The sequence below is a fragment of the Castor canadensis genome, chromosome 7 (assembly GCF_047511655.1).
Source record: "Castor canadensis chromosome 7, mCasCan1.hap1v2, whole genome shotgun sequence".
Classification (NCBI taxonomy): domain Eukaryota; kingdom Metazoa; phylum Chordata; class Mammalia; order Rodentia; family Castoridae; genus Castor; species Castor canadensis.
In genome coordinates, this window is record NC_133392.1 from 162,079,435 (window position 1) to 162,104,882 (window position 25,448).

Here is a 25,448-nt window from a genome sequence, read left to right on the forward strand (position 1 = left end):
CAGCCGCCCTCCCACTCCGGGATCCCTGCCATGCCGGCAGCCCTGCTCCACGGAGCCGATGCAGGCCCTAGCGGCTAGGGAGGAAGGGGCAGGCCGGCGCCAGGCTGCAGCCTGTCTGGCCTGGGAATCTCCCTGTGGCCCCTGCATTGGGAGCTGGGTCCTAAGAAAGGCAGCTCCCACGACAGGAGCTGAGGAGCCCACAGATATAGTTGGCATGGTGGACATCCTCAGGCTGGTTTGCTAGACGCCTGCCCAAGTGTTCATGGACATCAGCTCCCTCGAGTGAGGCTCTGGCCACAAGATCCAGGCCATCCCAAATCACTCTGCAGGGCTCTGCCCCACTTTGAGGTCCTGGCCAGGCTGTGGGCCAAATCCCTCTGCCCAGCCCAGGTCTCCTGCACAGTCAGTTTATCTTTGTCTGTGGCTATGCTTCACCCAGCTGTTCCCACAATGCCTACTGGAACCAGCCTCCAGCCCAAACCAAGGATGGGGACATCTATGGCCAGGGGGTGAGAGGGTGGACTTCTTCCTCCCCGGGTCCCATGCTGGCAAAGAACCAGAGTCTTGCTGTGAACTGAGATATTTACTGAAGCGACCCAGAAGCCTTGGCAGTGCCCGGAGGACAGATGAGTGTGGCACGGAGAGCATCCCATCCCGGGCCTGGTAGCCTACCACGGTGAGGTGACTGTTCCCTGAGAGCTTGCTCTTCCTGTGCCCCTGCCAGACCTGGACCCCAGCTGCCCCCACCTCAGGGGGCAAAAGGGGAGGGGCAGGCAGGGTTCCAGGGCTGTGGGGCTGGAGCCACTTTCTGTCCTGCTGCACCCAGAAGAGAAAGGAGGGTGTCAAGCTGATCCTTGCAGGTTCTCTTCCGGGCTGCCCCTGCAGCGGGCTAAAGGAAGGTTTCTAAGCTCACATTCCTGCTTCCCCGCTCGATTTCAGGTATGAAGTCCCAACTCGCCTTAGTCTGACAGCAGCAGGCACACCCACAGGTCTGGGCATGAGGTAGGAGGTGGGCAGCCCTCTCCAGAGCCCCACACAGACCCACTCACCAATCAGGTGTATGGAGCATGCAGCCAGGACTGCTGGCTATGGTGGCCACTCTGTCCCTAGGCTGTGCTGTGTCTGAATGAAGTGCTAGAAAAGAGGCTCAGAGAGAGAGAGAGAGAGAGAGAGAGAGAGAGAGAGAGAGAGAGAGAGAAAGGGCCCACAGGACAGAGGGCCTTGTGTGTATCTCGACGCCTGGGGTAGGAGGCTCTACTCTCAGAGGTGGACACTGCTTATACAGCAAAGCACCTATTCCAACAAGCTCTGTCTGGGCAGAGCTCGGACACTGGGCAGAAGAGAGGCCGAAGAGCCCTAGGGAGCCTAAGGAGGGACGGAGGGAGGCTTTACGTTGAGGGTGTGGAATTCGTGAATGAGCAGCTCACAGCCCTGGATGAAGTGGGGCAGCCCCTGGGCTTCGTGTGCTTCTGCCCCAACCCTCAGAGTTTTTATGCCTGTCCTGCCCATCGCTTTCCTCCCAACCCCTGGGTGCTCAGCATCCTGTGGAGGCCCCTGATCTGAGGCTGAGGTCCGGGTGAAGTGGGGGTCATGGCCCTGAGAGGAGGTTGGACCCCAGGCCAGGTGAGAATGTGGAGTTGATTTCTCCTTCCAGGGTCGCTGAGTGCCCACCTTCAGCAAGCAGAGATCACAGTCTCAGGGAGACAATGAAATTTCTACATGCTCCATGTTGGACGGAGACTCTTAGGAGAGAGACTAGAGAGAAAGGCTTAGGGTGATGAAGCTGGGGTGGGGGCTCCTGCAAGGTCCATCTGAGGGTGGAGCGGGTGGAGAGTAAGCATGCAGAAGGCACAGCAGGTACCAAGGTCCTGAGGCGGGAGAGCACCTCATCCCTGAAGAGTCAAGGGAAGGAGGGTTAGGTGGTAGGGCAGGAAGTCAGGGGGTGGAAGGAGTGTGCAGATGACACAGGACCTGAGTGTCGCTAACTCCCATCTCTACTCCCTAGGGGACCAGGACCTTAATGGTCACTGCTCTGAGCCTGGGAGACCCCTGAAGCCACAGTCCTAGTGGACAGGCTGGGGTATGGTGAGCGGCAGCCTTGTGCCTTCCCGAGAGTATCACATGACTCCTCTGCTGGGAAAATTGAGGGACGAGGAATGGATGCGTGATAGACAAAGCTGTTTTACTGAACGTTTTATTTCCAGCCCCAGCCGGGCAGAGGGCTGGAAAACTGGCTGAGAGAAGGGCCCTCACCTGGCCCAGCCCAAGCCCCTCTGGGGCCCCTGGCTGGCCCCTCCTGCCTACTCAGGGAACCCCTGCCCGTGGAGTGGAGTGTGGGGGTTAAATAAACAGGCTCCTTAGCAACTTTAAAGGGCAGGGTGGAGGCTGGAGGGATCAGGTATGGGGTTGGGTTTAGGTGCCCTCTGCCCCACACCTACCAGTTGCCTCACAGACACTACAGGAGGGTCCTTGAAGGCTGCAGGCCTGGCACTGGCCTCCACCCAGCCCCTTCCAGCCCTCCAGGCTAAGCGCTGCCCCGCAGGCTCCCATCTCTGTGAGTAATATTTAACTTGGAAGGGCTCTCGGACAACTGCAGGGGAGAAGTTAACAACAAGTTTGGATTGCAATCTGCTTGCCAGGAGAGGAGGGAGGGGGAGGCCTGGGAGAGGAAGGGAGGGGGAGAGGGCAAAGTTGAGAGGAAGAAAGGAGGGCAAGAGGCGGGCCTGATGGACCCGGACTCCAGGAAGGCAGGGCTCCATGGACAGCTTGGGCCAGGGACCTCAGGGCAATGGTGTATGTATAGCCAAGATCCTGGGCCTCCAAAAGGCCTGAGCCTACGGCCACAGGACCCTTGTGCCACAGAAGCAGGATCTCTGAGACCCTCCAGCTGGAAGACACACAGTAGTCAAGTGGCTGAGCCCTTGAGCCTCAGTTTCCCCTGCAGAAACCATGCTGGGTTTCTGGAGAAGCCTGGAGATCAAGCTGTGGGGCAGAGAACAACACACACACACACACACACACACACACACACACACACACACACACACAGTTAGCAAAGCAAAACAGCCCCGCCTTCAGTTCTGAGGCCTCAACCCAAGGCCGGAAAAATCCATGAGGCAGGAGCAAGGATGAGTTTCCAGCCTGGTTGGGGGAGGGCAGACACAGAGCTAGGACAGGCAGCTCCTCAAGCAGAGGCTGCTGCAGCAAGCTCCTGCCCCCTGGGTCAGTGTTCAGGGCTGACTCACATGCCCTCATGGCCAGTGCACTGACCAGTGTCCCATTTGCCATAGGAATCTCAGTCCCTTCTGGGGCAGCACCTGCCCAGCACAATATGACCCCAAAACATTCTACGCATGAGTGGGAGTCTGGGTGCCAAGTGAGGCAGACCCCACCCAGGTATGGAGGGAGGAGAAGGCTGGCCTAGGGGTCGGGAGCACTGAGCTCTCCTGCCTCCACCTGAACTTCCCAGAAGACCTGAGTGCAGCTCCAGGCCCTGGGGTATTTTCTTAGTCAGGAAAGGAAAAAGGCTCCCACAGTCTTCCAGCTTCAACCAGCTCCAGGTGTCCACCAGACCACAGCTGAGAAGGCTAAGGGCCCTCCTCAGAGGACCAAGGGAGCAGGCTGTCCCCGGCCCCCATATTACGTGGGACAGGCACAATTCTCCCTGTCCCAAGACTCAGGTCTGCCAGCAGCCCTGGAGCCCTTGACACCAACTCTAGACAAAAAGTCTCACCCACTCTTCACTGACTCAGCTCCATTCCAGAATGCAGCACACCTGGGTTTTCAAACAATTCTTTTTTCCACAAATGTGTACTTTCACAGCGCCCTCCCCTAATCTTGTGGGTTTTCCTGATTTGCCCCTTGTAAGGCTTATCACCCACCCTGCAGGGAGGGCAAAGTCAACCCCAGACTGCTGCCTAAGAACGTGAAGAGTGGGGCTCTTCGCCCAGGTGGGGGACACTGGATGTCCCAAGCCACCTGATGGAAGAAGCTCAGAGCATCCCTTTCCCACCTCGGTATCTGCCCTGGTAAAGGTTTATTCACCAAAATTAAATGGTTTCAACTTCCCTTCCTGGGATAGGCTGGGCTCTGCAAAGGACCTGGACAAATAAGGCTCCCCTGCCCCCTCTCCCCAACAAAGGGTGCCTTTGATTGGGGTCTGCACAGGGCTGCAGGCTTCCTGGACTGTGCCCTTTAGAAAGGTTTCCAGGACTGGAGAACTTTCATGGCCCTTCTCCCTCTTTCTTTCACACTTTGCCTCTCAAGGGCGAAGTCGACCATCCCTCGCCTCCCACAGATAGGTCAGCGAGCAGTGTCCGGTGTCTGGGAAGCTGCTCAGCTAGGGGAGGCTCTAGCTTCTCTCCACCCAAGGATGGTCAGTGCCATGAAAGCACCTTGATTCTGGATGCCCTCTTCCCACCTGGAAGTGATTGGCCAAGCGTCCACAAGATGAGCCTGGGGTCTTCTTCCTGCCAAGGGACATTAACCCTCAGGTCAGACTGAAAAGGAAAGGAGAAACTCAGGCCAGGGGCTTCTTATCTCTCCTGCAAGGGAGTGTTTTCTGGCCTCCTGGCCCAGGTGTATAGGCAAGTGAGGCACAGAAGTCTGGGGCCTAAGGGAAGAGGGTGGCAGACTTCCAAGAACTTCTACTGCTCTTTCCAGAATCCCTTTGCACATTGATGTGGCACTTATGGGGACAGCCAGGAGATACACCCACTGGATCCCGCAGCCCTAAGGCAGCAGATCATATCCACCTGGAGAACCACATGGTGAGGTGAACACCCAGGTGGAACCCCTCATCCTTCTGGTCCCCACTGCTGTTCCCCGTATGTGGATGCTTACCACCAACCATGGCTACTGAGCACTTGAAATGTGTCTGGGCCAAAGTGAACTGCACTCTGGCCCAACACACTGAACTCAAAAGACCCAGTGTGAGCAAAAGAGTGTGCAAGCCGGGTGCTGGTGGCTCACCCCTGTAATCTTAGCTACTTGGGAAGCTGAGACCAGGAGGATCTTGGTTTGAGGCCAGCCTAGGCAAATAGTTTATGAGATCCTGCCCCCCACCGACTCCAAAATAACCAGAGCAAAACAGCTTAAGTGATAGAGCGCCTACTTTGCAAATGTGAAGCCCTGAATTCAAACCCCAGTCCCACCAAAGGAAAAAAATAAAAAAAGGAATGTGCAAAAGTGTGCACATAACTTGTGTACAGATTGATTTCATGTTGCGTGCCATGGTAAATGAAGTTAATTTCACCTTACCTCCTTTTACCTGTCGTAGGTGGCCTGTGTAAGCAAAGTGACCTCTCTGTTCCTACTGGGCAGGTTTCTGATGGGAAGTCATAGGACAAACTGAACGTGTCAGGCTCTGCTCACCGGATCTGGAGAAATTAGTTTGCTAAACGACCCCAGTGGGCACTAAAGGCAGGGCTGGTGGCCCTTGACCCAAGCACAGAGGACTGGAGTGCAGAAGGGGCGGTACCTGTAGTGGTGTGGGAAGTGCCCAGGATGGGCGGGGTGTGGGAGGCATTCAGTAGGAAGGGGCAGCAGATGGACAAAGTCTAGGAGAGTGAGACAGGTCAGAAGCAAGGTGAATCAGGGTGCAGCTCAAACAGAAGGCAGTGCCTGCAGGTGACCCAGTGACTGGCAGAAGAGGCCGACTGAGGCTGAGCATCTTAGCACCTGTTCCTGCAGGACAGCACCTTGCAGGGTGTCATGGCCAGTTTAGCACAGGTCCATTACTCACTCATTGAACCTGAAAAGGCTAAGCAGTGGGGATAACAGTAGCAGGAAGGAATCCACCCTGCCAAGCGCCCAACTCCTGGGCACACTGGACAGTGGGTAGGCCCTGCCTAAAGTCCTGGGCATACAGGATCTCCAAGTCCCTGTCCACCTGTCCCTGAGGCTTTTTCCTGGTCCTGCCATCCCCTGCAGCCAGGTGATTTTATTGTGTGGAGGAGAGAACCCAATATTTGGGGTAAACCGATTGTCTCCAGGGAACATTCCAGAAGGGAAGGAATCCCTCAAAAGAGGGGGCCAGAGATGATCCAAGGGCAAGCCTCGTTATTCACACACTTCATTCAGTGTGTGCCAAGATTGCAGACTGCAGTTAGAGCCAAGCATGGGCTGATGGCGCTGGCAGGACAAGTGGCATACCAGGCACCCAGGCCTGGGGACGTGAGGGACACCAGCCCAGGCGCTGGCTGCAGAAGTGGTAGACTGTGGGCAGTTGAGGTCACTGAGTTGGCCTGCTTCTGAAAGTTGGCAGGGCTGGCTAGGCACAGAGCAGAGTAAGGGTGGACAGCCCTTTCCCTAAGGGTCTATTGGGGCCTTCCACAGCCTGGGAGCCATGTGGGGACACATGGGAACCCCAGATGGCAGGAGGTATCCTCTCTGGCTGCCCACGATGGATAAGCTGCCCCAGGGTGCTTAGAGAGCCAGGTTCCCTGACCCCTGACCCCTTAGCAGGAGGATACTAAGTCCAGAAGGCCTGGTTTCCATCCAGCTTGGCCTATTGCTGTCATGTGTCCTGTGGCAAGTGGAGGGATACCCTAGGCCTCTGTTGGCCTACCCTATACTCTAGGCCAATCAATAGCTCCTCAGTCGGGGGTTTGGCATGGTACAAACAATACGGTCTTCTGGAAGATCTGGAGGACCATCCAGGTGTGAGGGTTGAGGTCTGGCACAGGGCTACCCATAGGACAAGGTATTTGGGAGAGAACAGGCCCAGTAGCCAGCCCCAGCCTGGCATGTCCCATCTTCTCAGGATCCAACAGTAGCCTGCTACACAGTGCGATTCTGAGAAATCAGGGACCTGTACCACTTCCAGCCCAGGTAGGGCCTTGGGGCAATGACTGGTGAGGGGCTGCTCAGACTCCAGCTGTCCACTCTTCCTGGAGTAGACAGGTCAGTACCAGCCATGCTGAGTGGAGGTGGCCACAGCAACTGTGTGGTGATCCACGCAGGCCACGACTACCAGGAATACCCAGCTCAGCCGTGTCCAGGTCAGACCAGAGTGACCTTTGACAGAGGCCTGGCTAGGGAGGAGTGTGAAGAGAGGTAGCTAGCCCTTAGGATGGAGTACCCCCTACTCCATGGAGAAGGAAGGTACAGCAGGATGGGAGACAGGATTGCCTGTGGGGACATGAGGCAGCTGCCTGCCGCCCTTCCCCTTCGGTTGCAGGTGGGTATTGGTGTGAGGCATAGGGTACCTATAGACAGGCAGCCCTCTGTGGCCTCAGGACCCTGGGCTGTCCTCTAGTTTGGAAGGTGGCCAGGCATTAGGGCAGGAGGTGTGGAGGGCCCCAGTGGAGCACCGGTGTTTGGCTCTAATGGAGATACTAGGCACTGTGAATAGTCCCTAGCCATCTGGGAGGGCAGCCCCACTCAGGATGGCCCAAGGGAGAGGGACAAGAGCTTTCCACATTACACCTCCCTCATACCATGAGGTTGGAAATTGCTACACAGAAGAGATGACAGCTGTGCACCGATGGTTCATGCCTGTAAAACTAGCTACTTGGGAGGCTGAGATCGGGAGGATCTCCGTTTGAGGCCAGCCTGAGCAAATAGCTCATGAGACCCCATTTTCCAAAATAATCAGAGCAAAATGAATTGGAGGTTTGGCTCAAGAGACAGAGTGCTTTCTTTGCAAGTGTGAAGCCTTGAGTTCAAACCTTAATCCCATCCCCACCCAAAAAAAGAGGCGTGATACAGAGCTGAGACTAGTGATGATGGGTGTCCAGACTGGCACTTGCAGGGTACAGCTGGGAGAAAGAGAGCACCTCCCTCTCAGATCCAGGGCAGGAAAGAGAGTGGCCTGGGGCAAGGCCCTGGGGTCAGTAGCACTTGGGTTTGTGGGAGAGACCCTATGCCTGGTTTTCCAAACAGTCACGGGGAACACAAAAATGGGGAAGAGAAACAATTGTGAAATACCTTTCAGGTCATTTTCCCTAAAACTTAGCAGTTCTTCCAGATGAAAATAAAACACAAGACAGCCCCCAAGCAGTGCCTTCTTGCTTCCCTGCTTATGGGGTGTTCTGGTTTCTTCTGGAATGTGTTGTGTCTCCCTGGCCCTCTGGAGCAACGTTCAGGGTCTGGCCTGTCCACAGACCTCATTTTCTGGGCACAAGGAGCACATGGTGCCACGTGGAGTTCCCTGTGGGCCGTTCAAAGTCAACCGATGGGCTGGGGTTGGAGTAGAGATCAGTGGCAAAGTGCTCATATGCCCAGGGCCCTGGGTTCCACAAAACACAACACAACACAACCTAAACAAACAAAACCAAAACAGAACGTCAAAGTACAGTGAGGACAGAGCCCAAAGCTAGCGGTAGTCGTGCTGCTTGGGTGATATACCAGGCACAGTTTGTCTCCTTCAAGAGCTGCTGGAAACCTGTGCCCTGCATGGCCAGGGAAGGGCCTCCCCAGCCAGTAGGTTTCTCATAAAAAGACCCCAGATCTCGGCTCTGCTGGAGTTCCCAGAAACTCCTCCCTGGGGAGTTCTAAAGACTCTTTTAACCCATGGACTCCCCAGACTTGGGTTCTGTTGGCTTATTTTCCCCACAGGAGGGTTCCCCAGGGTCCCACTTCCTTCTTCCTTCAACTCTCCCAGGACTGCTTTGCTGTGAAATATAGGACACAATGGGGACAGGTACACACTTGTGCTTCAGGAAAACCTAGAAGGACACTGGGGTGGAGGGCTGGGGAGCTTACCTGGGGAGGGAACATCAGAGCAGTGCCTGAGGATCACAAGAGCCTGCTACCTGGGTAGGAGGGCCAAAAAGGGCAGAGGTCCAGGCTGGAGAACTGGCCGTGAGAGGGTTTGGAGCAGGAGTGAGTTTGCTGATCATCAGAAAGACTGGATGCTCTGATCAGAGAGGGGTGGCCAGGCAGGGACTCTGGTCAGGAGAGTGGCCCAAGTAGTAGCTCTGAAATGGGGCCAGCCCTCACCCACCCAGATGCTCCTTGGCTTTTGGGATTTGGAGGCTGGGGGCTGGAAGTTGTGCCCCACCCCTGGCTCTAGCCTGCTGGCAGGTCCTGGTCATGACCCCTCTTACTGTCGGTCATGAGGGTTGTCATGATGGGTCTGTGGTACCTGAGGACCTACATCGTATGTGTGGGACTGAATGCCTGCTCTGCTGCCCAGTGGATCTGCAATGTTTCCCGGGCAACTGTCTCGTACAGCCTGTCTGCCTGGCACTCCTACACCCCGTAAATGCTGCTGTGCCTGGCTCCAGGAAGCCTTGCCTGCTTGGCACACACAGGCCAGCAGGTGTGGTGAGTGCAGCCTGCTTCCCGACTGTGTCAGAAGGCTGCTTGGGTGGAGGTTATGGCCCAGGCCTCACAGCTATCCTCATGCAGCCAGCAGGCACTGCTGGGCACCCTGCATGGATTCACGCTGTTCTGCCACACAGTGAGGATGGAGACAGCCAAGCACCCAGGCTTGCCCATTCACCTCAGGCTCCATTTGGAAACTGGAAGCCTGTGCTGCTTCCTGGGGCTGGTCACACTGGCCAGCCACCATCTTGGTCCCATTTGCAGAGTAGCCCAATTGCAGACCCAAGTCCCAAGAAGTCAAGGGGTGAATGGAGAAGTCAAGTGGGACTTGGATCACCCCAGACAGCTCTGGGCTGGTGTCTGGCTGACCAGCCCCTCACCTGGAGTAGACCAATCAGGACCCAAGGGCAGCAGGGCTGGACTGAGAGCAACCTTGCCCTGAAGGAAGTGAGGAGCCTGCCACACCACTCTCAGACACTGGAGGGGAGGGGAGATGGTCCCTGACTTGAGGATCTGTGGACCCTCTTTGTTTCTGGATCTTGGTGTTGGGGGGCACAGTTTGTGCTTTTCCTTCAAAAAGGTATCAGCTTATGGTGGACAGAGCCAGAGAGGAAGGTGGTCTCCTAGCTGGGCCAGTTTGTGGGCACAGGGGTTTCTGACACCTCTGTACACCTGGGCATTTTCTGCTTCACCTCAGGATTCCTCCTCTGAGATGCTGAAGTACTCTCTCATAAACACGAATTTTGGCTCATAAAAAACTTGTTTCCAACAGTGCAAGTGTCAGTCCCAACCAGAAATTATTTTCCAGTAAAGCAAAACTCCTGGTCACTGCAGCAAATGGCAGAAAAAGTAAGCCTTTTCCTCAAGTTCAGTGCTTCCTTTTTATGGTTGTACTAGGGTTTGAACTTAAGGCCTACCTGCTTGCTAGTCAGGCACTCTACCACTTGAGCCACGACTCCAGCCCAGGTTTAATTCTTAAACCTGTTTGGCTGACAACTCGGGAACAGCTGGAACAATGTGGCTTTGTTGGACATGGCTGGAACTCCTATTTCTACCTTCTGTATGTCCTGCAGGCCCCAGGTGGCTGGGGCAATGGTGGGTACGAGGGGTGGGGCTATCCACACCTGCCTGGTGCCAAGCAGCCCTCCCCCAGCTCCACTCTCTATCTCTGGAAGCATCCTGGCTGCAGGCCACAGGCCTCCCACCTGGTGTCTTCCCCAGTAGCAATGGGGAAAGAGGGAGATTAATCATGAGTGGAGAACGAAACCACAATGCAGCCCCAGGAGGGTGACTTCCTCACATGTCCAGACAGCCCCAGGCCCAGAGGCCCATGTTCTGCCAGCTGGCACACCCTTCTCCCCTGGCAGCCAAGAGTAAAGGAGACTATTGGGTTGGCTACAGAGGATGGGAAGGTGTCTCCATCCTCTGTGTCCCAAGGTCTGTACCTCTCCAGCCTTGGGGTGCCTCCTGGAGAAGTCTAAAGAGCCCAGAGCCTTGGGGCTAAGCCCTGACCTGGTGTGGTTAGCTGGTCTGGCCACAAGAGTCTCTCCCATCCTGCTTCCATCTGCCCCTCTTGCACCAAGTGGCTAGGCACCAGTGTAAGGAAATCAGGGCAGCTGAGGTCTGTAGCGGAGGGGGCTGGGAGGGGCTGGGACTCTGAAGACCTTAGGAAAGCTCCATTGTCCAGGTTCCAGGGATGGGAATTGGGCCCTCCTGCCTGGAAAAGCCACTTCTCAGGGCAGCAACTGTACCAGACACAGGTGCCCCTCACGTGTTCCTGTTGGACTCTGTGTGTCTCTCCTCCAGGCCTTCCTCCTGCTTTGAGTGTCCTGCCAGGTGTCCTAGAGGGCCCCAAGGTCCCCTGCTAAAGCATGGGGACACTTCCAGGAAAGGTCCTGGAGCTCAGGGTAGCTTGGGACTCCATCAGGGAATCACGTACTGGCAGGCACTGCAGGGACCTGGGTTTCTCTTGCCTGGGCCAGTCCAGTCCTAGGTCCCCCTCCAGGGCTCTGAGACCACCCTGCCCTTGGCAGCTTCTCCATGGGCAGTGTATGGCTGTGACTTTACTGCTTATGTGTGGAGTCTGGGCTCTAGCATAGGTTGGCAGCTCCATCTCATTCTGATGGTGTCTCCAGTGTCCAGAACAGTGCCTGGTACAGGCAGGCATTCAGGGACACTTGAGAAATTAGCTTGCTCACCTCCCTGAGGTTGCAGGGGAGTAAGGACAACCTCAGTCCGGGCTCTATCCCTAGATCCCAGACAGTACACACAACCTTCATGCCAGGGCCACTTGGACGGTGGTGGAGCACACAGGGATCTGGCTCAGGGACTACAGGGAGCAGGATTCTGACTGGAAGAGGGCCTGGGAAAAGGGGCCACTATGGGGAGGCAGGAAAGTGCCATGGGAGTTCTGTAGGAGGTGTGTGTGTGGGGGCTTGGGAGAGCAGAAACCACCAAATGCCGGGAACCGCTGTCTGACAGTGGTCCAGGTTAAAGAGCTGCCCGCCACCTGGCCCCTGCAGACCCCAGCCTGGGCCGGCAGGGCTCACCCCAGCACTACTGCAGGGAAGTGGGGGGCTGGGGTTCACAAGGTTCTGGCTGCGGATGCACCAAGGTGTCCGGGCGTCTGCTGCCGCTAAGTGGTGGACTTTGGGACTGCTCGGCGGGAGCCAGGCCAGGCAGGAAGCAGGGGACTAACTGTGCGGCGACCTGAGCTTGCAGGCTTTTGCTGCCTGCAGGTTAGTGTTTTCCTTCGCTCCGAGCAGAATCCCTCCGTCGGTAGAAGTGGACCTCAGGGCCTTGTTTACTTAAGGAACCCTCCTGGGAAAGGGGTCGGAGTTGGAAACCGAGGCAGGAGCTGTCCAGTTCAGCTGGGAGGTGGCAGGGCTAGGGCGAGCCTGGCAGCTGGCCCTGGGAACCTAGGACGACACCGCCTGGGGCTCCCAGGACGAGGTGGGAAGGGTGCAATAGGGCCCCTGGCCTTCTCGCATGGGGGAAAGGGGGTGCTCCCCAGTTTGGAAGGCGGTTCCCCTCCCCAGCCCCAGCTGTCCTGGATGAGGAAGGCACCCCCCCCCAGTTTCCCCAAAGCCTAGGGCCAGGACACCTTTTAGGCTTCCAAGCGTTGCAAAGGTGACATGGCCTGGTCCCCTCAGGCCGAGAAGTCGGGCCCCAGCGGAAGCCCGGGGTTCAGCGCCCCGGCGGGGGTGCGGGGCGGGCCCGCGTCTCACTTCCGCCGGACGCGCTCGCGCGCATGGAGGCTTCGCGGAAGCCGCGGGGGAGGCTGAGCCGTCGGAGGCCGCCCTCCGGGGACCGGTGAGGCCGGGACGGGCTGGGGACTGCGTCCCGGGACGAGTGGGCGGCTCCTGGCCACCGCGTGCTTCCCGCAGCCGCGCGCGCTCGGCCTTTCCATCCCCCGCCCTGCTGTCCCCCCATTCCTCGGTGATTTCCCCTCGCCCTGCGCGCCCCACCCCCTAGAGTCACCCCCACCTCCCCTGTGGATCCCCCGGACCCTGCCCAGTGGCCCCTCCCCCGCGCGCCCCAGGCCCCACCCCCTCATAGTCACCCGCACCTCCCCTGTGGATCCCTCCTGACCCTGCCCAGCGGCCCCAGGCCCTATCCCCCCTTACAGTCACCTCCCCCCACCTCCACCGTGAATCCCCTCGGACCCCGCTGAAAGGCCCCTCCTCCGCTGACCCCTGCCCCTTGCCGCCCCAGTCTCCCCAGGCCCCCCAGCGCCCGCCCCTGGTTTCTCCTGGGGGACGGCGAGAGCGAGCCGTGGGCCGCGCTGCTGCGCACCGTGAGTGCGGATTTGACCCTGGACGGCGGGGCTCTGCCGCCTCTGCCCGTCTTTCCTGGCCAGGTGTGTCCGTGGGACTGATGGGTGGCCTGGGACGGGGTGCCCAGGTCCGCGGGGAGGCCGGAGCGCCTCTGGGCACGGCCTGATGCCTGCCTGTTTTGCAGGAATCACAACCTGGCCCAGAGCGCGCCGCGCCCCCTGAGGTCTTCACCGTTGGATCCAAGACCTTCTCCTGGACGCCCTTTCCGCCAGCCCCTCAGGGCGCAGGCAGCTTCTACCCCCTGCCCTGCGGGGCCGGAAGGCCTCTGGAGTCACCCACCCGGTCCCCAAAAGGATCCCCAGCTCCCAATTGCTCCAGGATCCCCAGTACCCAGAAGCAGCTGTCCGAGCAGGGGCCACCAGCGCTGCAGAGCTGCCCTATGTGCCAGAAGGAGTTCGCCCCTGAGTGAGTGTCCCGCCCTTGGCCCCAGGCTCAGGGACCCCAAGCTCTGTTTAGGAGACTACGGGGGTGCCAGGATGCAGCTCAGGCCTTTAAAGCTGTATTTCAGAGACGGGTTACAGTGGTGCACCTCTGTAATCTAGCACTCTGGAGGCGGAAACAAGAGGGAGTTCAAGGCGTGCCTGGGCTGCATAGCAGGTTCCAAGTCATATTTCACATGCAGAAAGTGGGCATGACCACGTGACGGGGCAGTTGTCGCCATGTGGAGGCTCCTGTTGCAGGTTTAGGGTCCACTTGATTTCCACCCCTCTGCTTCCTGTGCATAGAAGGGAGGAGCCCTCACCCTGTCTGCCTGCCTTCCAGTAACTGGGCGTGCAGCATCCCCAGCCCAGAGCTGGACTCCAGGGCCACTTGGGGTCATTGTAGTCTCCAGCATCGCCACATATATACCTTCCTGGGGTCAATGGGGTTTTCAGAATAAAGTCTCCAGTTTTTTTGGGGGGGGGAGTACTGGAGGTTGAACTCAGGCCCCATGCTTGTTAGGCAAGTGCTCTACCATTTGAGTCCCTCCACCAGCTATTTTTGTGCTGATTATTTTTGAGATAGGGTCTCGATTTATGGTTTGGCCAGCCTGGACTGCAGTCCTCCTATTTATGCCTCCCTGAGTGGTTGGGGATGACAGGTGTGGGCCACCACACCTAGCTATTGGTAGAGGCAGAGTTTCTCAAACTTGTCCTAGCTGGCCTTGATCTTCCCAATCTCAGCCTCCTAAGTAGCTAGGATCACAGGCTTGAGACACCACACCAGGCTAGGAAGTCGTTTTTGACTCAAGTTGTGTGTATATATATGTATATATATTTTTATAAAACTTTTTTTCAGCAGTACTTTCTCTCTTTTTTTTTTTTTTTTTTGCCATATACTAGATTCTTACTTATTTTTTTACCAATAAAAAATAACACTCTGAGCTGGGTGCCAGTGGCTCCTGACACACACACACACACACACACACACACACACACACGGGTTTTAAAATTATGAACATCTGGGGTTTGTGCTCAGCAAATGTTCCTAATTTTAAAGCCCATGTGTGTGTGTAAGGGGGATGAAACACAGTTTTGCTAAGAAGGTTTTTTTTTGTGGTACTGGGGCTTGAACTCAGGGCCTACACCTTGAGCCACTCCATCAGCCCTTTTTTATGTTTTTTTTCAAGATAGGGTCTAGCAAACTACTTGCCCAGGTTGGCTTTGAACAGTGATCCTCCTGATCTCTGCCTCCTGAATAGCTGGGATTACAGGTATGAGCCACCCGCCCTAGGCTTGCTAAGAAATACTTAGTACATGGGCCTCGTGTTCTGCTGGGCCAGCTAGTTACCTGAGGCCTTGACCTTCCTGTTCAGCCTTCACAAAGGAGTACCCACAGCTGAGGTCATGTGTTGGCGGGGGGTGTTCAGGACAGAGTGAACAAACTTGGTCAGTTCCTAATGGGATGGTTAAGGACAGCAGGCTTCAGGTGCCATGTGGCTGGGAGACCATGTGTCCCCATGTCCCCGTGTCTCAGGTGTAGGAGCTGAAGCACCCTGGAAAGTGGGTGGATCTCAGTGTTATTTGCTAAAGACACCAGGGCTCAAGTGGTAGAATGCCTATCTGGCAAGCCTGAGTTCAAGCCCCAGTACTGCCAAAAACAAAAAAAATTCTTAAAGACAACACCAAACAAAACCAAAACACAGAGCCGTCAAACCATACAGATGAAACTCCCACCCAGAGACAGGGCCCTCCAGAATGTGATGCTTTATCAGAACCAGCCTTTTATGGGTCAGACTCCCAAATCCCATCCCTTCAGCCTCTCCCATCTCTCCTTGTACCCAGCCAGCTCAGGGAAGGGTGATCTCAAGGGTGGGCTGGCTTGGGTCAGGTGATGGCTGTACCTAGGTGGGTCCCGTGTTCATGGTGAGGCTCCAGCTGAAACAAGTGGGACTGGGGTGGGGGTGTGGTGTAGTGTCCCCAGTCGGGATGAGCTGTCATTCCAGTGATGACAGGGTTGGCGTCTCATGGCACACAACTTTCTTGTACTGATTGCCCTAAACTGCAAATACTGACTCGTTTACCAACAATGATGAAGCAGGGAATGCCTTTTTTTTTTTTTTTTTGGCAGCACGGGAGTTTGAACTCAGGGCCTCACACTTGCTAGGCAAGCACCACTGAGCCACTCCACCAACCTGCAAATGCTTTTTAAACCAGCAATGCCTCCTGATTCTAACCAGTGGAGAGAAACCCAGGGACAGAAGCTGTGGTTGGGAGCCCTGGAGAGAAACTTCTCTTCTGGAAGCCCCTAAATCCTGATGCTGTTGGGGAGCCTGGCCCCTCCTCCTCTTGTGAGGGACTTTAGTCTTATCGTATTTGGATTTCTAGATGGTGTAAAAAAAGATTTCTGAGCCGGCATTGGTGGCTCATGCCTGTAATCCTAGCTACTCAGGCAGACATCAGGAGGATTGCGGTTTGAAGCCAGCCTGGGCAAATAGTTCTCAAGTCCCTATCTTGAAAAACCCTTCACAAGAAGAGGGCCGGTGGAGCGGCTCAAGGAGTAGGCCCGAGTTCAAACCCAGTAGAAGCCAGTGATGTTGAGGAAGAAAGCATCTCTGTTTTCAGGTCTCTGCATGGTCTCTTGAGCCTTGGCAGATGCCTTGGGATTTCCAAAGCAGGTTTAGGTCTGGAAAGCTTCTACTGTGTTCTTCCATTTGACTGTGAAGGAGAGATGGTCCAGAACTCACCCCTGAGGCTGCGGCCATGACATCAGGCTGGCTGGGGAGAGGACATGTCCCATGTCCTCAAGGGGACTCACCTCCGTGTGCAGGATGCTCGGGTCCAGACATCAGGACATGAGGCACAACAGGTGGGAGGTGACCTACACCTGTGGTAAGGAGTGGTCTGTGGGAGACCTGCTACCCACCTGAGCCTCTGGCAAAGATGAGCCAGGAGAGAGCCTGCGGGGAGAGGGCCCCACTGTTTTGTCCATTTCTTAACATCATCTGGGTCACCTAGAGCACTGTGTATTCCTAGATGTGACAGGAGTTAAGGACGGGGTTTGACAAGCATGTGTAGAATGTTCTTTGTTCTCTTAAGACCTCCTTGCTGCTGGACTCAGATAGTTTACATAAGGTCATCCCTTGCCAACCTTGGGGAATGGGGCCCATGACCCCCCAGGATCCAAAAACCACAGATGCTCAAGTCTCTTATAAAACAGCTCATTTGCATAGAACCTCTGCACAAGCTCCTAGATAACTTGTAACATCTGACAGAATGGAGGTGCTGTGTAAACAGTTGTTACACTGTATTGTCTAGGGATTAAGAAAAATTCTTCATGTTCAGTACAGACCTTTTTTTTTTTTTGCCTGTAGCTCTAACACCGAGCTACATTCTAGTCTTTAAAAATTCTTTTTATCCATGGCTGTCTGGATCTGCAGGTATAGAACCCGTAGACACGGAGGGTCCACTGTATTTTCTGCTGTTGGTGAGTCTTGTAGATGAACTGGGTCATGGGTCAAGATGCAGAAACCCAGACCCTCACGACTCCTTGTTCACACAAGGCCTGGGGTTGGTGGTGATTTTCTTCTTTTTTCTTGAGATGGGATCTTGCTATGTGGCCCAGGCTGGTCTTGAACTCCTTGGCTTAAAATCATCCTTCTGCCTTGTCCTCCAGAGCACCCGGAGGCTGTGGCCTGGCTGGTGGTTGTGATTTTAATAGCTCCCCTCTATGGCCCTGTTCACACTTAGAAGCTGGAGGGTCTGGGGCTGAACTCCTGTGGCTCTGCAGCCATGCCAACCTGTCCACACCTGGGGCCTGGCAGTGTCTAGAGGCAGCAGGGTTGAAACACCAAGCCAACACAGAACTCTTTCATTGTGGGGTGGAGGGGGAGGCACGGAATACCTCCATATGAGAGATCCTACCTGGAGACCCCTGGACAGGATGACCCAGGTCCAGTCCACAAAGAACCTTCTGGCAGCTTTGGTCTCAGCATGCAGAGGGAGGGGCTGGTTCCAAGATGGGCTGAAGGTCCTCAGAGACCTCAGGATGCACGGACCGGGGTCTGCAAATGAGAGAGCCACTGGCAGTCACCAGGACCTGGGAGCAGTGTGGAGTTGGCTGTAGGCTTAGCTCAGGTGACGGCATGGCCAGGGCTTCTCAGCCTCTGGGTTAGCTGCACCTGTGGCAAAAAGGAAGCCAGTCTTTCTGGTGTCAGTGCTGTGACTCTGAGGCTCAGGGAGGCACCTTTCCATTCTGACCATCAGCGCTGGAGGCTCAGCCAGGATGCCGGTGGACAGGTCATGCCCTGGGAGGTCTATGAGGGCAGGGAGCAGGCCTCTGGGTGTCCAGCAGGGTGTCCAGAGGGTCCTCAGGACTCCTGGGGTTTCCACCCAGCATCTGAGTGGGCCTGAGCTGGCCTCTGCAGGGAGAGACAGAGGGTCCTGTGCTAAGAGCTTCAGGGTGCCGGGGGCCATGCTCTGTGGGACCCCCACAGGTGGAGGTCTAGGAAAGGGCTGTGGTGGTTGGGTGGAGAGGGTACCGGAGGCAGACTGAGGAGAGGACTAGCTTACAGCCCAGTGCACTTGGCCGTCTGGGCACATCCCTCACCAGTGGTGTACAGGGATGGTCACTCCAACAGGACACTGGCCACATGCCTCAGCAAGACCCGGACCCAGGTCGGGGCTGAACACACTGATCACCCACTGACATCCTGGCAGCTCTACTGACCACCCCAGCCTGGCCTCCCCCCTGGGAATCACAGCCGGGAGCCAACTGTTCTGGTCTCAGGCATGCTGTGCCCAATAGGAAGGGTCATTTGCCTCTTCCCTCCTTGGGCTGCTCATGGGGTCAGAGGAGGTCAAGGACAGAAAACACATGCCTGTGCAGAAGCTAACCATGTTCTCAGGCCTCTGGTGGGTTGACCCTCCCTCCCCCCGCCACTGACCCAGTGCTCTCTGGAATTGCAGGATGGCACAAACCCTGCTGACCAAATCCTGCGTGGTGGGACTTGGTCCTTCCACATCAAGGAAACAAACTTCGGATTTCAGGACCACCTCTGGCCACCTCTGGCCTTGAGGATGGCACCGCCTTTCGAGGGACTCCTCCCTTCACACCAGGGGGCTGGTAGAAATCTGAGAGGAAGGACTGCCCTGGCCTCTGACTGACGAAAGCACCTGATGGGCTGTCCAGCCCATGCGCCTGAGCTCCTGCTACTGTCAGGCCCGAGGTGCTTTCAGGGCCATCCTGGATGTGCAGGCTTGTCAGGCTGCCCCGTCTCTGCTGCTGTCCTCTGTCTTCAGGTGGACTTTGGGGGCTAGCTTGCAGCACCTGTCCAGGATGAGCACACTGTCAGGCTGGCCTGGTGGCCATCCAGGGGGTAGGGTGCGCCAGGTGGGGCTCTTCAGGCACCGTTCAAGGAAGGAACACTGGGGGCCTGAGAACCTCTGACCTGAAGAAGGAGTCTAGGCAGCTGGGCTTTCCCAAGGGCCCCTCTGCCCTTTCCCTTGTGCTGACCAGCCAGCTTCTATAGCAGCCCCCTGGTGGGGGAAGAGTGTGGAGGTACAAGGGTGCACTGGAAGACAGTGTCTTTCCTATGGCCTGCACTTGGTGGAGGTGGCTGTGTGACCATGTCTCTTCTTCCTCACAGGCTGTCCCAGCTGGACGTGGATAGTCACCTTGCTCAGTGCTTGGCAGAAGGCACAGAAGATGTGATGTGGTGAGCCGTGTGTTGTCCAGAGCAGTGCTATTGAAGTGAGCCCTGTGGACCGGGGGGGCCTGCCTGGCCTTGCTGCCTCTGCACACGTCCCCTCTGCTTCCATACACGTGCACTGTCTGTGAAGGTGGCAGCTGCTTGCTATATCTCCATGTGGAGCCCCAAATGTGGGTTCCTCTTGGTTGTGGACGCAGGTGTTAGTGCAAAGCCTGCTGCCTCAGGCAAGGGACTGCGCCCCATCACACCAAGAACCATGCACCTACCCGTTGGTTGTCTGCACCCGGGCAGGCTGGCTAGGCCGAGCATTTTGCCGACTGCAAGGCCTGGCATGATGGGTTGTCATCTTCCACAGTCCTGTGTAATTCTCCCAATGCGCCTACACCCCCACACTGCTGCCAATAATTACCAAAGGTGGAGAGCTTGTCGTTGGGTCGGCGGAATGTCAGTGTCCCCCAAGTTCCTGTCCTCACCCTCCATTGAGATGGTGTAGGAGATGGGGCCCTCAGGAGGTGACAGGCCGGGTGAAGGACTGAGGCCCTCGTCAGAGGGACATCCATGAACACTGGAACCCTGTCCACCAACTGATCACACAGAAAGAAGATTGCTGTCCCTAACCTGGACACAGGTCTCACTAGAACCCTTCCATGTTGGCTCCTGGTTTCCAGGACTGTGCGGTGAAAGTGTCATCTTAGGGCTGGGGTATAGCTTGGTGGCAGAGCACTTGCCCAGCCTGTAGTGTGGGTTTGCCTCCACACTGGGGTTGGTGGGGCGGTGTCCTCTGAGCCCCCAGGCCATGGAATGTTATGTTGTGGCAGCCATGGCTGAGGCAGTGTTGGGAACTCTGTGACCTCATCACCAAGGTGCTTGCAAGTGGCTTCTCAATTAGGGAATTTTAGAGGCAGAACCTGGGCCTACCTGGTCAGCTACGTTTTGCTCTGGTTGATTGGTGAGTAAGAAATGGGGCAAAACAGTGAATTAAGTTTCTCTTGCCGTGCTGTTCAGCCCAGATTCTGAAGAGCTGGACTCTGGTACACGCTCGGGCCTGACAGTCTTGTCTGTGGCAACGAGTGTGCTTGCCTGGCACAGTGGGGCTGGCATGATTTGAAAACCCAAAATAACATCCAGAAATCTGCATTTTCCTTTCAAAAATGGCTTCAAATAAGCCACGGAAACACATGGAGGGGTTGGAGTGTGGTTTAGTGGTACGGTGCTTGTCTAGTACATGGGAGGCCCTGAGTGTGAACTGTGAAGGAAGCTTAGATGTGTGTCACTAGGAGGAAGAAGCAATCTAAAAAGGCTGCGCTGAGATTCTTTAGCGGCAGAGCTAGCAGGATGTGTGTACAGTCAGATGAGGGATTTATCAGGGGAACTGGCACGCGTGACCTAGGAGGATTGGCTCTCATAACAGACCAGGCCGTCTGCAGGCTGGAGACGTGGGTGTGGGTGGCACGGCTCAGTCCAAGTCCAAAGGCCTCAGAACCAGGGAAGCTGACAGCCGATGTGTGACTGAAGTCGAAGACCTAAGGGACTCGGGAGAGGCTGCTGCTCGGGTCCTGCAGTCCCAAGGCCGAGATAAGCTCTGATGTCCATGGTGGGAGAGGTGGGCACCTCAGCCCAGGAGAAAAACACCTGCCTTGTCTTTTTGTTCCCCATGGGCCCCTCCCTCATGGACTGGAGAGTTCCCACACTGAGGTCAGGCCTTCACACCTGGTCCGGTCAGACTCACCAGCTCTGGAAATACCCTCACAGACATGCTAAAACAATGCTTTAGCAGATGTCGGGGGTTCCTGAATCCAGGCAGGCTGATGTCCAAAGCTGCCACTGCTTTCATACTGTGATTCCAACAATCCTCACATTCTGGAAAAGGTACAACTATGGAGACAGCACAAAGATCAGTAGTTTGGGAGTGGCCCGAATGGTAGAGCACCTGCGTAAAAAGCATGAGGCCCTGAGTTCAGACCCCAGTACCTCGAAAAACAAACAAACCAGGATCAGTATTGAGGATGAGGGAGAGAGGGAGGAGTGCAGCCCAGAGAAGGTTTAGGGCTGTGAGTGGCCTCTATAAGATTGGCTGGTGGACTTGTGCCATGCGTGTGTCCAAACCCACTGGATGGGAGGGAAGGGTGTGCCAGGAGCTCCAGCCATGACCACATGCACGACAACGGGGCCGGGTGCGGGGGGAGGAGAAGGACATGGGTGTTGGGTGTGATGGGGGTGTAGGGCTTTGGGCCTCCTGCACAGTGCAGAAGAAACACAGTCTTTACGAAAAGGGCTTCATGCCGGGTGCCCGTGGCTCACACCTGGTAAATCCTAGCTACGTGGGAGGCTGAGATCAGGAGGGTCGTGCTTTGAGGTCAGCCCAGGTAAATAGTTTGCAAGACCCCATCTCCAAAATAACCAGAGCAAAATGACTCAAGCAGTAGAACACCTGCTTTGCAAGTGCAAAGCATCGAGTTCAAACCCCGGTCCCACCAAAAAAAAAAAAAGGAAAAGGGCTTTGAACCTCTTGCTTTCCAGAAACACGCACTTTTTAACGAAATTAGGACCAGTGAGCATTTCCATCAAAGTCTTTAATAGATGTGCAAGAATATGAACGACCTTGGCCATGGAGGGTGAGAGCATCGTCCACAGGAGGAAGCCGCCGGCAGCAGGCTCCGCTAGTTCATTGTACAAACTGCTTGGTCACAGTCACTGCTTTATAATCACGAGTCACCAGTTTCCACGAACTGTTTTCAAGGGACTCAAGCTACCTTGCCCGCAGTCGTTTACACACGTCAGGATTTCTTTCCAAGTCACGCTTCAATACATCCTTTTTTAAATTTATGAAACAAATTACTATATATAAAAATCTCCCCTTCTGATGGGCACAATGTTATTCACACATTTGTACACGAGCAGCCAAACTGATAAATCAGCGAGCGACTTGGCAACGCGGCAGTATTAAACCAATGCCTCTAGTTCTACCAACCAGAGCCCCCCGTGCTGAGTGGGCAAAGCAGTTCTCACTGCACTCGGCAGCGAGCCCAGTGGGGGTTCCTGGGAAGTGGTTTGCTCTTGGACCCTGGTGAACACACTGGGGTCTCTGTTCCAGCACCTCTGCGCATGGGCGGATGTGACTGCACTGCCAGGGCTCTGGCTGCCTGGACATCGCCACGCTGGGCTGGACGCCTTGCGAGACACGGAAGTCGGTTCCCAGGCTCCTTTTTGAGTTTTCACTGGCTGACATTGGGAGTGCTGGTTGAAATGTGTTCACATTCGATGGAAGTGACGGGGCCACCCAGAAGTCAAGCTGGGTATGGGGCGCCAGAAGCCTAGGCTTCCACAGTGGCCTCAGGAACACCGGGCACTTGGCATTGTCCCAGCACCTTGGACTTGGTGTGAGTCTGCACTGTGTTCAGTGCCAGAGACAGCAGTGGCCCGAGAAACCTGAGTGTGTTGGGGTGAGGGCCACGGTGAAAACGGGGCAGGGTGGCGGCATCACCTTGTTTTGATTTCCTTGACCACAGTCTCCACCCTGGCCACCAGCCCCAGGGTATGAAGCAGCCACAGCCCAAGACTGGCTTCGACTCCACCCATCACGGAGGCTTGGGGTCTTCCACCCAGCGGAAGGCTGTGTGGCCATGTTCCACACACAGGCCAGGCCTGGCTCAGGCGAGCGAGGGGCCCTTGGTCACTGCAGTGTAGTCCCCTCTCCGACACACTGCCCTGGTGGCCGAGGTGCCTAGAAGATGGCTCCTGCCACACCTGACCTGCTAAGGACTTAGCTGATTTATTTCTAGAAAACCCTGGGCTGGCTTTCTGAGGTGGCCCTTAAGTGAGGAGGAGGAGGGCAGTGTCAGCAGTGACAGGAGTGGGAGTCCCATTGCTCGGGGTGCTGGGGGCAGGGGTTGGTCACTTTAAGGCTAGGGTCTATCACGCACGTATCTTTTAAATTTTTTTGAGTATTGTATGACTGATAAAAATATTCTCCAAAAATCTAATACATAACAAGACATCTTGGAGGCACTGGCTAGTGTTTTCAGAAATATATTTTGTGTGCAGTTAAATTTCAATTTTTTTCCCCTCTTTTTGGTCTGTTGGTGCTTTGGTGAGCAGTGTTTTAGAATCTCTGTCATCTGATTTTCCTCCTCGTAGTCTGGTGAGCTGGTGGGACCAGCTGCCCACCTGGCCAGGGCGTCATTTCAGCTTAGACTCTGGGGCTCTTCACACCTCAGTATGAAAAATACTTGTTAAATATTACCAGCGGGAACTTACCAGGATTTAGGAAATGTCCCGAATTGTTGCAGCGTGTCCCTGCAGGCGCTCAGACTCCCGTCCCCCACCTACACTCTGCTTGCTCAGAGAGCACCGCTTCTCCTCAGGGGTCCTCACCAGGGGACGTCAGACGGGTGCCACTCAGAAAACAGGCATGGGGGCAGATTCGACATCAGCGGAACACTTTATTCCTCAGGACATTACACGCTCACTTCCTGGAGAAGCATGTCAGCGCATCGAGTTCTGTTTCTGTGGAAAATGTGCACCTTCGAAATGGTGTGACAGTGTCCCCCTCGGGCAGGGCCACCGCAGCTGGACACGACACAGGCACAGGAAGCAACTCCTTCAGCACAAAGCTGGCCTCTGGGGCCCAGATGCGAGACTGCTCTCGGAAGGCCCCGCCAGACACCTCCCTCCTGGGTCTCGGCGGCCAGCGTCCCTCCCTGGCTGCTCGGAGCCGTGTGCCCAGCCTGGCATGCAGATGCAGTGGTAGAGGAGAAAGTTGCAGGGTCGCTCACGGGCGTGTCCATGGCAGAGGCGCACGCCAGCTCACACGGACTCCTCGGCGGACAGCAGAAGCGGGTTGATGTACTCGAAGCCCTCGAACTCGGACTGGTCGATCCTCTTTATGACGTCCCTGGAAGCACAGAAGGGCGGACGGTGGCTCCCATGAGCTGCTCCCTCGGGCACTGAAGTGGCCATAGGAGACCCTCCTGCCCAACCCAGCAGACAAAAACTGCTGTTTTGATGTCCGTCAGTGCAGGACGGGGTGTCCTGACCCTCGAGGTGACCCCCACCCCCAACTCACTCGTCATCCGGGGTCAGCTGCACAGGCTCGCTGGTGAACTGCGTGTCGAAGTTGTCCAGGCCATAGTCGTCTGTGATCTGTGGCTGGAAGGGAGGCAGGGCCTGCTTCTTCTCCAGCTGGAAGAAACGACCGAGGACCATCAGATGGGAGCTGAGCTCCTCCACCAGATTTAGTTCTCTGCACTCGGTTAAATCACAAAGCAACTGAGAAAGAACACATGCTTTCAACATGCCTGGTGTTGGAATGCCAAATGCTTTTTTCTTAAAACACAACATCTAGGAGAAAATATCCAGTGCCAGGAAAATTCTACTGGGGCTGAAAAATGCTTGAAGTACAGGCTGTGGGGACCATGTGCTTAGGACCACCCACACAGAGACTCTGGTGCCAGCGGGGGGCCCACAGCCTGGCCAGCCACTGCCTCTGGACCCACAGCCAAGTCTGACGGTTGGAAGTTTTCTTCTTCTTTTTTTAATGCCTTGGACCCTGATCATAAAGGTGCTGGGACTGGAACCTGCCCCCCACCGTGGGCTCTGGGTCACCCTGCCCTGGTGGGACCCTCTCCCCGCTTTCGTCTGAGCTGGAATCCATGTCTCTTACTATTTGGACACCGACTTCCCAGTCTCAGGTGCCATTCAGGAGAAAGGGGCCTCCAGTTTCCCACAGGCATTTGTAGGGACTCGGTGACAGGCCAGCATGGGAGGATGACTGTCCACGCAGGTGCCACATGACGCATGTGGACAAGAACCTGTCCATCTCAGTCCAGCACTACTCCTTCTCCCAACTCAGTGACATAGCCACTTGGGCTTTCTGAGATGGCTCAGCATGTCCCCGGAGCTCTGTTGGGAACTGAAACCTGGGGGTAGGGCAGATCGTGCCTCTGTGAAAGGAAAAGCCATGGTCCCCACTTCTACCTCTCTGCCATGAGGGCAGCAGTCCCTCCCCACTGATGACAAAAGGCTGGAAGTGCTACCTCAGAGGCTGACAGCTATCCAGAGCCCCAGCCTACACTTGAAGCTTGTGCTCCTGGCCTCTAAACGGTGAGGACTGACTGCTGTTCTGTACAAGGTCCCAAAGAAAGAACTGAATCCAGTCGTAAGCAAGACCCTGATCCCTGCCACACAGAACTACCATTTGACAGACTCAAGGG

General features: G+C 55.9%; 2 protein-coding genes across 6 annotated transcripts in view; one reads left to right on the forward strand and one right to left on the reverse strand.

Moving 5' to 3' along the window:
• Positions 1–12,478: 12,478 nt before the first annotated feature.
• Positions 12,479–22,074, forward strand: Faap20 (FA core complex associated protein 20). 2 transcript variants are annotated; one of them, XM_074081570.1, is made up of 5 exons: positions 12,479–12,582; positions 12,985–13,129; positions 13,231–13,511; positions 16,252–16,394; positions 19,174–22,074. In XM_074081570.1, exons 1-4 carry the CDS (start codon positions 12,521–12,523, stop codon positions 16,382–16,384), a joined length of 621 nt encoding a protein of 206 aa, XP_073937671.1. In that variant the 5' UTR covers positions 12,479–12,520; the 3' UTR covers positions 16,385–16,394; positions 19,174–22,074. The 2 variants fall into 2 exon arrangements, with proteins under 2 accessions (XP_073937671.1, XP_020027050.2); XM_020171461.2 differs by lacking the exon at positions 16,252–16,394 and having other exon boundaries at positions 12,480–12,582.
• Positions 22,075–23,658: 1,584 nt separating this feature from the next.
• Positions 23,659–25,448, reverse strand: part of Prkcz (protein kinase C zeta) — a 110,679-nt gene continuing 108,889 nt past the window's right edge. For all 4 annotated transcript variants that reach the window (XM_020171441.2, XM_020171440.2, XM_074081569.1 and 1 more), the window contains 2 exons: positions 24,302–24,417; positions 23,659–24,130 (listed from right to left, as the gene is read on the reverse strand). In XM_020171441.2, the coding sequence (XP_020027030.1) occupies positions 24,043–24,130; positions 24,302–24,417 (204 nt within the window). In that variant the 3' untranslated portion in view covers positions 23,659–24,042. The remainder of the gene's footprint in view (positions 24,131–24,301; positions 24,418–25,448) is intronic.